At 48.9% G+C, this 12,624-nt stretch overlaps 1 protein-coding gene across 1 annotated transcript in view; it reads left to right on the top strand.

The window, feature by feature from the left end:
- The first annotated feature begins 1,021 nt into the window (after positions 1–1,021).
- LOC149358844 (organic cation transporter protein-like) overlaps positions 1,022–12,624 on the top strand; it is a 26,636-nt gene continuing 15,033 nt past the window's right edge. The window contains exons 1-4 of the mRNA XM_089571009.1: positions 1,022–1,508; positions 5,258–5,480; positions 8,687–8,790; positions 10,578–10,732. Coding sequence (XP_089427135.1) covers positions 1,366–1,508; positions 5,258–5,480; positions 8,687–8,790; positions 10,578–10,732 — 625 coding nt within the window. The 5' untranslated portion in view covers positions 1,022–1,365. The remainder of the gene's footprint in view (positions 1,509–5,257; positions 5,481–8,686; positions 8,791–10,577; positions 10,733–12,624) is intronic.

The following is a 12,624-nucleotide window of genomic DNA, read 5'->3' as shown; positions in this document are numbered from 1 at the left end:
CCCATGGGGTCGAAGAGCAGCTTGACGCGGGTTTGTTTATGAGCCACGCAAGCGGCGCGGCTCGTCGATGGTTGAATCGGAGCTTCTGGGAACAGACCGTGGAACCGGTCGCGTTCTTTCCGCCGCTAAGATGGCCCCGGAGTCACGCCTCGGCCGTGGCGCGAACAAAATGAAGCAGAGCAGCCGGAATGCACGGTGTAAACAAAGTTCTTGTGCGGCCGTCGCTCACTGCTCAGTCTCTCTTCTCGGTCGGGATCGTAGGCTGGAGTGGATTCGCAGTGCGAGAGCTGTTTACTGCAGCCTTGGGCGAAGCACTCAGGGCCATAAGTCACTTTGAATTTGCCTCCGGATACAACAGCAGCGATCGCCAGCTGGCGACAAATCCGAAACTTTGACCGGACACACGGGGTGAATGCCTCTGCTGTAAAACAACGATGTGACGTCCTTTTTGGAATGGCCGGTTTGCGCGCGCTTTTTCAATAAAGGAGGCTCGTGTGTGTGTGTGTGTGTGTGTGTGTGTGTGTGTGTGTGTGTGTGTGTGTGTGTGTGTGTGTGTGTGTGTGTGTGTGTGTGTGTGTGTGTGTGTGTGTGTGTGTGTGTGTGTGTGTGTGTGTGTGTGTGTGTGTGTGTGTGTGCGCGCGCGCGCGCGCGCGCGTGCGTGCGTGCGTGCGTGCGTGCGTGCGTGCGTGTGAAGAAATGATTGTATTCTGAAAAGAAAGCATTGCCAAAGACGCTGTCAGGAAGAGGAAGGAAGAGTGTGTAAGTAGTTCCTATCATAACCCTACCGTTTTAATACATCTCCTTGGCGCGCACTTGTCGTCATAGGCCGAGAGGCAAAGACGGTCGAGATGTGCTATAGCAGTTCAGTGGAGCGTGTGTTTGGCATGACGTAGCAAACCCTTCACATGCACCGGCTCCGTGGAAGAAGCCGAAAGCCCCCCAAACGGCTTAGCGACGCCGCTATATAAATGCTCTAGAGATAAGCGTATCTCCCTCGCTGCCAGGAATGGTAGAGTGGGGGAGCCAGCGTCGGCGGACAGCGGACGTTGCGGAGCGATCACTTGTTTCGGCGGGCTCGGCTCGCTCTCGCGCCCTCGCGCACCTTTCGCTGAATGCGCTCGTCGCGAGACGGTCGCGCCATGCGCCGGCGTAACACCGCAGTTGCCACTGTAGCCGTTCCCGAACGCCACCGCAAAAACGGCTACTGTACACCATCGCCCGCTCTCCGGCCGTTGTTCTCGCTCTGCTGGCTCCGGCGGTAAGGTGACGCCGTGGGAAGCGAGGGCACGGAAGGCACGTCTTCGGCCGCCGCTTCGGGATACATCGTCATCGCTCGGAACTGCTGTTGCCCTGCGCCCGTGCGCCATGGATTTCGACAGGGCACTGATCCACATCGGCGAGTATGGCAGGTTCCAGATGTTCGTGCAGATACTGGCCTGCCTGCCGCCTATCCTGAACGGAGCGCACCAACTGGCACACGTGTTCCTGGCGGCAGCTCCCGAACACAGGTGGGCTCCTGCGAATGCCGGAACCGGCGCGCTGCTCGATGCTGTTCTCTAGTTTCCGTTTAGATTCAAACGAAACGGGTTCCCCGAAACGTTAAGTTTCTGGCGCGCCGACTATGACCACACCCACATGACATTTCGTGCTTCTTTGGCGTTAACTTCTTGCGTTGCTTCTTTGGCCGGCAAGCAAATCAGCTGTTATTCGTTGCCTTCAAGAAACTTAAGAGTAGCCAGTCTTGTATTATTCAGGTCTAGGGATCAGGCCGCCTGTAGTTGTGGAGTTCGGCTGTTGACCCAGAAGACGTGGGATCCATCCCGGCCGTGGCGGTCGAATTTCAATGGAGGCGAAATGCTAGAGGCCCGTGTACTGTGCGATGTCAATGCATGTTAAAAAATGGCCGAAATTAACCCGATCATTCCACTACAGCGTCCCTCAAAGCCTGAGTCGCTTTAGGAGTTAAACCCTGCAAACCAATCATCCACCCGCCGCGGCTGCCTTTTCAGTGGAGGCCAGGATGGTCAGAATCAGTGTTTTCTAATAGTACTGTTTACGAGAGATGGAGCCCCTGCTTCTTTATCACACGTGTGAACGTTCTTTCCTACCCGTCAGTTCAAGCTAATGGTAACGTTTGATTCTTAAGCTTACGGCACATATGCCGCCCTGACGCAGAGCTGCGAGCGATTTAAAGGAATACAGGAATGGTAGACAAAACGTTCGGGGTCCTCTATCGATGCGTGGGAAATGAGCTAAGTTCCCTGGTTTTTATGCTTGAAGGGTAAGTGCTGAAACGGAAGGCGATCACTTGGACAGCTTTACCCATTACACATTTTGCGAGAAGTGTTGCTATGCAGTGCTCGAAAATTGCTGCAACATGACGTTTTGCACGTCGCCACGGGAGTGCTAGCAAATGGGTTGAATACAGGTATGCTATCAATTATTTGAGTTTGTGTTTGTAACCGCATCAGGATGAAGGAATCGTCCGGCGTTGTGATAGTGATCGTTATTGGAACGACTCTTTTTTGTTTTTGTTTTTTTTGTCAGCGTTTGCCCTCGTGGCACGAGCGCAGCACAAGCTAGCACACTGAGTTGTTTGCTGGAGTCACTCAACGGATCTACAGAATTCCAGTAGCGTATCTTGCCGGGCTAATTGGTTTTGCATTCTTCAAAAAGACTTGGCTCTATATGTACACGCACAAAAAGGACATGCTTCTATCCTTTGTCTCTTCGTCTTTTTGCGCCTGTACATGTAGCGCGATGTCTTTTTTTTTCAAAAAAGGTGTACGAGCCTAGAATTTAGGAAAGGAATTTTTTTATGGAATCTGTAACGGATTTGAGTCGGGTGTGGTAGGTCTTTTACATTGTGAACTCACATTGCAAATGGCACTTGTCCGTAAAATAGAGCTTAGCAGTGTTCAGAAATGCAGACGAAGGTATACGAGGGCCTCAGCTAAGTTGTGCCGAGCTTTGAAGAAACAGTGCGCTCTATGATATTCCACTAGAGTGCAGGTTTTAATGACGGACCGTTCATCCGCGGACCAGACGTCACGTGACGTTCCACATCCGCTCCGTGAGGCTCGTGCATGACCCGGGTACTCCGTTGTTCTCTTTTACTAGTGATTCTAGACTCATTCATATCATTTTTCTTTCTGTGATTATTTTCGGCTGCCTTTAAATAAAATCTTCAGATGCTGGTATATCTTGTTAGTGGTGTTTTATTGGAGAGTACTCTATGCAACCCTTTATGGCCCTCGGCTGCTAGCTCACCCGAAAGACGCGGGTTCGATCCCGGCCGCGGTGGTCACATTTCGATGGTGGCGAAATGCTGGAGGTCCATGTACTGTGCGATGTCAATGTACGCTAAGAAACTTTAGGTGAAGTTATCCGGAGCCTCCACTACGGCGTCCCTTATATATAGCCTTAGTCGCTTTGGGACGTTAAACCCTTTAAAACCATAAACCTTTTTTGCATGCATCAGCAACTAGTATTATCACGGTCTGCAAACTTCCCTGTAGCAAAAAAAATATAATAATAATTGAAGCCTCTTAAAGTAAATCGTTTCCCTTCGAAATGTCGCAGAATATTCCTTGGTTTCAGTTTCTCTATTCGTACTCATTTCCATAGCAAATTAAGGCAAGAAAGCTTGTCTGCGTTTGGTCCTTTTGCCGCAGCGTTGGTCAGCAGACTAAGGCTTTACTAAGGCCCTTTGTTCTAGGAACTGGCAGGGTTACGAAATTACACCGCCTTAACTGCGCATCCCAGAAGCTATAGTCGCGCAGTAAAAATGATAAATATGCCCAACGCGGCAGAAATTTGTTCGTTGAATGTGCACTCGCATATCAGGCCGTTTCCTGGCTCGAACGTGCGACTTGTCGGCTGTCGGAAAACACGCCTTCCGAACGGTCCCTTATACATTCGACACGTTGCCGGGGCTCTCTGTGCGTCTAATTGCGAGCGCGTTTTCGTCTGCCTATCTTTATCTCGAAGCGTTTTATTGCTTTACGGGCCTTTCGGAAGGCGCGCCGCGAATATCGGTTCTTTCTGCTGCGCTCGGCCGCTTCGAGAAAAAAAAAAAAGACGAAGAACCAAACTGGTTATCGCTAAATCCGGCCTCTGAATCTATGTAGCCGATCTTGAACTCAGAACGTGTGCGCTTGTGAGCAGTGTGTCGGTGACGAGATGTTCACGGGCTGTCGCTGTACGACCAACGCGTCGAAACATGTACAGGTATGCTGGCAAAATGAAGCGGAATGTTGAGGTCGTACTTGAACTCTAAACACGAATAAACAAACCTCTATGAGGGTAAAAAGGGAGTGAGGCGTAATTCTGCCCGAGTTCCGGAGTAGATTTCGATCACTGAATATACAGAGGGCTTACTCTTGGCAACGGAGGTGTACATTACCGCTGCAATGCGTAATAAATTGATGCAGGTAGCAGCGGGAGGAGGCTTTTATGCGCGGCGCCAGAGGTCAAGAGGGGTGGAGCGTATATTCGGCAGGTTTTCTCAGGTCATGAATGGCAGTTTACCGACATCCCTCAAGAGACAATTGAGTGTATAACAGCTCCATCTTAACGGTACTTACCTATGGGGCAGAAACGTGGAGGCAAAAGAAAAGGGTTCAGCTAAATTGAGGACATCGCAGCGTGCTATGGAAAGGAAAATGACAGCTGCAACTTTAAGAGACTGGAAGAGGGTAGAGTGACATCCTAATCGAAGTCAAGACGAAGGAGTTGGCTTGGGCAGGGCTTGTAATGCGAAGGCAAGATAACCGATGGTCGGTAAGGTCAACGGACTAGATTCCAAGAGAAGGTATGCGTAGCAGGGGGCGGCAGAAAGTTAGGCGTGCGGATGAGATTTGGAAGTTTGTGGGGACGGGGTGGCCGTAACTGGCACTGGGCGGGGTTAATCTGAGAGATATGGGAGAGGCATTTGCCCTGCAGTTGGCGTATTCAGGTTCATGGCGATTATGGTTTATTCATTTCTGCATACCGCTGCGCATTGGAGCGTTATAGCTGGAAAGCTAACAAATTCTTTCTTAAGGTATGAGTATACTATTTAGGTGGAAAAAAATTGCGTGTCTAAAGGTTAAATCTTTTGAGCTAAAAAAGTTTTGCCCAGTTCGAGTAGCCGATCCAGTTAGTTTGACTGCTCTCTCGGTCGAGCAAGTGTCTTCTATAGTTTCTTCCATCGCGTCGGTGGTCCTGTAGCCGTTCGCTGAGATCTCGCGCTGTGCACCTCCTCCGTTTCGGCAAGGTGCTTCATCGAAGGCTGCGACGGCAACGGCACCGCGTTCCACGAGCCGTGGACGGCGCATGCCATCCCGGACCAGAGCGCGGAGGAGGCCCAGTGCTACCGCCGCGACCGCAACGACTCGGCGCCCCAAGGCTGCGCTGCCCAGGACTTCCTCAACACGTCCCAGCCCTGCGACCGGTGGGTCTACTCCGACGCCGAGTTCGAGACCACCATCGTCACCGAGGTACTGCACCCGCTTTTCAATGCGAAAGCATTTTATTGCCTCATCCGTGGCGTTCGTCCGACGAGACAGATCCGTAGACAATCCAACACTAGCCACTTAACAATGCATACATTGGCTACAGTGTCCTTCGGAAAAAAATATAAAAAAACAAAAATAAAAATAAATTAGAAATAGGCCAAATAAAAACAAAACATTTAAGGAATTGAAAAATAAATGCAAAACCAAAAAGAAACCATCACTGGTAAAAAAATAAAAACAAGAATAATGACCATAAAAGACGAAAAATTGAAGGGAGAAAAAGAGGAAGAGGGGGGGGGGGTGAGGAAAGACTTTGGCATTTCCGCTCTTAAGCAGTCTTTAGTGCAATCCCATAACTTCCTCTTTCCTTTGATATAGTGCTCTAGACCTTAGAGCAGCTCACTGCTGCACTTCGACGGGTTGCGGACGTTCTCTTCTTTTTTCTTTCTGAAGGAACGCAACGGAAAAGCGCCGTTGACTGAAATTTGCGTGTGCGTTGATTGAGATGACTAAACGTGACGGCTGTTCGATATTAAGGCGTCGCTTACCAGTCGACGTCTTCCGGACATCTCATGGACGTCCATGGGTGGCTCACAATTCAGGAAGAAACGTTGTTCTGAACCCATCTTTTCAAAAAGTGGTCGATGGGCGCCGCTATATTAGGCACTGGGCTGTGCTCTTAGTACAGGAAAGAGTTGAGCACTAAGCTCCCCCACGTTCTCCCCGTAGCCCGGAAAACCGGTTTTCCCGATGGTCGCGATTAAAGGGGCCCAGAAACACAATCTTAGTTAACTGTTTTGCCTGTTGATTGCATACAGTGAGTTATAATGATGCTATTAGCGTCGGTAATACCGCGTATATTCCGTTTTTTAATATTTTAATGTCCTCCCAAAAACAACTTCATGGCTCTGATGGTGTCGCCACACAGTGGTGGGTTTTTAGCAGCGGATATGACATCGCCTGGCGCAAGCTTGATGATCGGACAAACAGTAAATATACTGCAAATTGTGTGAATAAATAGAGACACATTTTGTCACCTGTCTGCGTTTTATATTAGATCAACAAAAACAATTTTTTTGTCTTAGATAAAAGCCCTGCAAAGCAAGTAAAATAAAAATACACCACCAGGGGCGCTCTGGCATGGAAACAACGCTGCCAGTCTCACAGAGAGCAGGCAACCATGGAGTACAAACTTCCGCGACGTGCTCTGGCTGGCTGTTTTGATTGGTTGCGCCAGGTGCCGTCATTGGGAGAGCGAAATAGGAGTGGGAAGCCCCGCCAAAATCGAGTTGAGGGCAGCGTTTTGTTTGCTTGTATTTTGAAATTTCTGCACTGAATACCTCCCTTTCCTGTGCATCGATTCCTGTAATTCTTTTTAAGTCAGCATCTGTGTGACATAAAGAACCCACCTGAAGTATAGCCGGTATTCCCCCAGGCAGTGTTTCGCAGCCCCTTTAATGAAACTTTTTATGCCTAAATAAAGCATTCGTCAGACATATGGGCATTATCTATACCAATGGGCGTGTTTCCGAAAAGCAGGCGGCGCTTGCGCGCGCGGGCTCTTCCCATGGGGGGACAAAGGAATGATTGCACCAAATTTTTGTGTTGTTTTTTTGGAATCGTGCGACATGCTAGTATACATGTATTACCTCGTAGGATTTACCTACGCCCGGTAAATAACCTACAGTTGCGCTTTTTCAGTGTAGTTTCGGAATCGGTAGCCGAACGGTGGCATCACGGCACAGGTGTTTTCTTTGTAACTGCAACGCGGCGACCGACGTACACGGTCGAATTTGTATAATTACTGTGCCATTTAGATGTAAACCTGTTATTTTTCATGCTTTCACTATATTTTTACTATGCTGTTTAACATGGAAATTATCCTTACCCGCTTGCAACAGGAGGCCTCCCTGACAGTTTAAGTTAGGGTCCTTGATCTCTACTGTTCGTTACCCATTTAACATGTATCGAAATGTAAATAACTTTCACGGTAAAATTTGTGTAATTACTGTGCATTTTAGATTTAAACCTGTGTTATTTTTCGCCCTTTCACTATATTTTTACTATGCTGCCTAACGTGGAAATTATCCTTACCCGCTTTGCAACAGGAGGCCCCCCTGAGAGTTTAACTTAGGGTCCTTGATCTCTGCTGCTCGTTACCCATTTAACATGTATCGAAATGTAAATAAATCTGCAACATTAAGTGAGGTTGAGGCCAAATGCGGCACACAAGAGGTGCAGTATAATCGTCTCTTTGATTTAGTTCGCTCCGGTCCTTAACGAGCCGCCGCGGTGGCTCAGTGGTTATTGCGCTCGGCTGCTGACCCGAAGGACGCGGGCTCGATTCCTGCCGCGGCGGTCGCATTTCGATGGGGTCGAAATGCTAGAGGCCCGTGTGCTGTGCGATGTCAGCGCACGTTAATAGAACCCGAAGTGGTCGAAATTTCCGAAGCCCTCCACTACGGCGTCCCTCATAGCCTGAGTCGCTTTGGGACGTTAAACCCCACAAAACAATAAACTAAACCAGTCCTTAAAGGCAGCGTGCCTGGAGCTTGAATGACACCGAGTTAAAAGCCGTTTTACTATGGCTCAGTTGGCTTCAGCCTTACTTCTGACGTCATAGCCACTGATTGCGAGCTGAAACTGAAGCTAAATATTGGCTAAATAAGCTAAATAAGAATTCAGTTATAAATTATTCACCTGGCACGGGCAAATTCTATGGGTTGATTTATTGTAGCGAGAGCTACACTACGCCCCCTTGAGCTCCGTGGCGGCGCCGTGGCCGTGAGCCTGTTGGTCACGTGGTGCGGAGCGGCTGCTGCTGCAGGCGGCGCGGCACGCCGGCGAAACCGAGCTGCAACAGCTGTGCGCATGCTCCGTTTCAAGTGGAGGGGGGAGTGTAGAGGGGGAGAGGTGTCACAGCTGTATAAGTAGGCGGCTTTAACCAGAGCTACAGGCTTAACCAGAGCTACACCACAGGCAATTTTTTTTTACCAAAGACTTGCATACCATTCCTAAAAGGAAAAACACGACGAAACTTTTAGTGTGTTACCCATTTCAGTCCTTTTTATGACTTGCCTGAGTTGAGGGCGTGCAGCTGTACTATAGAGTAATGCGCAGGTTTTGTTCGAGCTGTGTCGCACAGTGAGTGTGTTCCACATGCAGTTGCACTTTTTTTTTCGTTTCAGTTTAACTTGGTCTGCAAGGATGACTGGCTTGTCAGCTTCTCACAGTCACTATTCATGGTTGGCGTTATGATTGCGTCTGTACTGTTTGGACACTTATCGGACCGGTAAGTGTGTTAATGGCAGCTAATATATTTTCTAAACTGATGTTTTCGAGGTTTCACCTTTAAAACTTTGATCAATTTACTGGTACTCTGTTCTGAACAACTTTCAAAGGAATTCGAGACAGCCTGGTCTCATCTAAATTTTACTAGCAGCGTTCTGGTAGTTGCGTTCTATTCAAGCCATTAGTAAGCACTCGAATGTAGCGTGCCAATGTGACAGCCGGGCCTTATCAGTACAGAAAAAGTTGTGCCTTGTTTACTTATTTCGGGTGATACCTTTTAACTTTTAGATTTTTATTTTAAACACTGCGCGATACATCGGTGCGGTCTGTGCAGGTGTATTGTACAGCAAGGCGGACATTATGTGCGTGAGAGAGCTCAATAATTAATGATTAAACAAATAAATTAACTAACCAGCTTATTTATTTCAGATTTTAGGGGCAAGATTTTATTGTGAAACTGAAGGCCGTCAGTACCGAAGGTGAGCCCAATTCTTAAAAAATGTAATCGGCATGTGGTTCGAAATATGAAACATCAAAAACAGGCGTTTGAAATCTCGTTGAGTTAGCTTTCCCGCACTGCATATTTATAAAATGGCGTCGCTGCATGTGGTATCGTCACCGAAATTAAGCTAACTTCTATATGAAGGACACAATTAGTACCCGTATTTGTTGTATAAGAAAATGGCAGCGACGCCAGTTTACGGATATGCAATGCGGCAAAGCCAACTAAACGAGATTTCAAACGCGTATTTGCGACGTTCGATTTTTAGAACCACGTTGCCAATTATGAAAATTTAAAAACAAGGCTCACCTTCAATGTTGACATCCTTCAATCTCTCAGTTTATTCTTGCCCCCCCCTCCCCCCCCCCCCTGCCCCCTCCGCCGCGGTGGCTCAGTGGCTATGGTGCTCGGCTGCTGACCCTAAAGACGCGGGTTCGATCCCGGCCGCGGCGGCTAGAATTTCTTTGGAGGAGAAATTCTTGAGGCCCGTGTACTGTGCGATGTCAGAGCACGTTAAAGAACCCCAGGTGGTCGAAATTTCCGGAGCCCTCCACTACGGCGTCTCTCATAGCCTTAGTCGCTTTTGGACGTTAAACCCCATAAACCAACCAAACCAACCATCTTGCCCCCCCCCCCCTCCCCCTCCCCCTAAAATCTAAAATACTGATTACTTAATTTTGGTTAACACTGGCACAGACGGCACCGACGTATCTCCGAGTTTTTAAAATTACTAGCTGTAAACATTGAAAAAAAAAATCTCCTTTGTATGTGCACTTTTACATTGCATGTGTGGTTTGTGTGAGTTCATTAACAGAATACGGTCGTGCCGATACACAAAATGAAAAGACCTGTGCTGCTAACGGCCGTATGCTACTTATGTTGAACCATAACTCCACGAATATCGGTCGATGTCATATAGCCAAAAATCTTTCTGGCGCCGGGCAAGGCTCGCATAAATGTTGCTGGCTCTTTGGTGATGGGCGGAATAAAGGGGAAATCATGCTATTTTGAAAGGGCCGACCAGATTTCAGAGGTGATCGAGCCACAGCTACGTGTGTCATGTACGACATGACGGCATGCGCTTGTAAGAATGAATTACAAACCCAGCCAAAACGTTCTTGCTTCGTATTTCATTGCGGGTAACATGCAGTTCCGAGAACGTTGCGGCCGAGGCTTCGGCTGCTGGTCTCCGAAAGTATGGCGTTTTGGATAGCGTATACGTTTTTTATGTTTATCGGGTAGCAGTGAACAACATGCATTAAAGGCGACGGGCGCTGGCGTCGCAGGTACGGCCGGCGCATCTGCTTCCTGTTCATCCCGCCAGTGTTCCTGTGCTCTTCGTGGGCCACCGTGTTCACTACAAACTACATTCAGTTCACGGCGACGCGCATAATCACGGCCATGGGAGCCACCGCCCTCTACCAGACGTCCTTCGTCCTCGGTGAGCGGGTGACCTTTGTTTGCTGGTTTATTTCGTTGCTGTCGGCGTATGCTCTTCCTCTTCGATGTCATTCCGTGATCGGCCTGCACAGCAGCTCCTCCTGAAGTTACTGAAATATCACGTGCCAGGGACAAGCAGGATAAGGCTCACGAAGGCTTCCAACACACTGCTCAGATAAAGAACTCGCGCCCTTATTGAGACAGAGAGAGAGAGAAAAAAAAAAAACGCCTCTGCGATTATGTTTTCTCATAATACGTCTGACCAGCGCATCTCGTATATAGCTGCCACGGCAATCCTTGCTACACTTCTATTGGTTGTATTAAAATGACCAAGTATTCAACCAAGGAAAGCCATGTATTACCAAGCCTAGCCATCAATATGCTTCGCATCTGACTAGGCTTAACCTTAGCTAAGCCTCAGCCATTTTTTTTTATGACTTTTCCCAAACGTACACCCCTAAAGAAAGCCGAGCGCCAGGCCGGGGGACGCTTGTACCCTTTTGTACCGGTGGGTGCCCGGCGGTGGGTTTCAAACCACCCACCTCCCGCAGCCGAGACGGGCGCTCAACCCACTAGGCCACGAGAGCCGCATTGAAGCCAAAGCCTCGTAGTTGGCCGAACGAAGAAGAAAAAGATACGCCAGCCGCGGTTTGAGCTCAGCGTCGAGGCTTGCTAGCCAGGGAAAATAGCACATCAATTTCGAGTTGGCCGCCGCAGTCATTGCGGTGTAGCCGAACTCCGTATGTTGGCAGCAGTGCACTATTGACTGCAAGCTTGCTTCACAGCAAGCTCACTCTTAGGGCAGTGAAGCCAGCTTTGGCGGCGGCGAACGAGCTTTCATTTAGGCGCAAGAATTTTTTGGAGCGAAAGCTCCACTACGCCATGTTTCACCATTCTCATCGGGTGCTGCCGCTTGACCTTCAAGCTAGAGGCGCGCCGGAGGCGTGACTATGACGTCACGCCACGTGGCTTGCCACAGGTGTGCCGCCGCGCCGACCGCCGCCTCGCCAGCTGTGGCCATGTGACTAACCACATGATTCGCTGTTCGCTTAATTAGACGAAGCTGCTGTTCACATTCAGTTTCGCCATGGATGAGAGCACGGCAGGCAGTGCAGCCAAAACGCCTGCGAGAACCTTACACTCTTGCGGTCTTTGCGGCCTACCATGTGTGTGGCAGAGATACAGACTACGGCTAACTACCACAGCGACCACAGAACCGTGTTTGCCGCCGTCACAGTCTTTGCGGTCTACCGTGTGTGTGGCCGAGATACAGACAATGACTAACGGAGCTTTCGCTTTGTCAAACTATGTTTAGAAGAGTTAAACCTCGGCCATTTTTTCTGCAGACTCCCACCTCGGCCGGTGCCTGCCGGGAAAGACTCTTTTCTAATGCAACAGGCGCTACACTCACTGACACCGAAATTTGGCGATAGCATTTCTTTCACTGCTTGGCGCTGGCGTCACTGAAACTGGTCCAGGCATTATCATTTTCGTATTGTGCAGGAGTGGAACAGCTGGTCCAATTGCACCATTTTGATACAAACACTATTTTCTGCGCCACGTGTGCTGAAAGCATATATTCCTCCGTAATTGCGCCAACCTGCGACAAAGGCCAGGCGAGCCTGACGTAGTTTTTTGCCCCGTGGGTTACACGTTTCTGGTTGTAGGGGTCAGCATATGTAGCCACCAATGCTTGCTGTTCGATTCGATTCGTACCGGATTTTTTTTACTCGACGTATTCGAAACTTCTGAAAATTCAAAAATCACGATATTTCCTGTTTGTCTGAACTCGCGGCCAACCATCGCTGCGTTTTCAAATGGCGCTCACCTGTTGCAGCATCTCGCATTGGTCACACTATAGTTAACTTGCTTTTGTTGCGAAAGCAACACTAC

Source organism: Amblyomma mixtum, chromosome 2 (genome assembly GCF_055824585.1).
Source record: "Amblyomma mixtum isolate Tamu chromosome 2, ASM5582458v1, whole genome shotgun sequence".
Classification (NCBI taxonomy): domain Eukaryota; kingdom Metazoa; phylum Arthropoda; class Arachnida; order Ixodida; family Ixodidae; genus Amblyomma; species Amblyomma mixtum.
The sequence above is the reverse complement of the archived record's forward strand: the minus strand, read 5'-3'. Positions and strand labels throughout refer to the sequence as shown.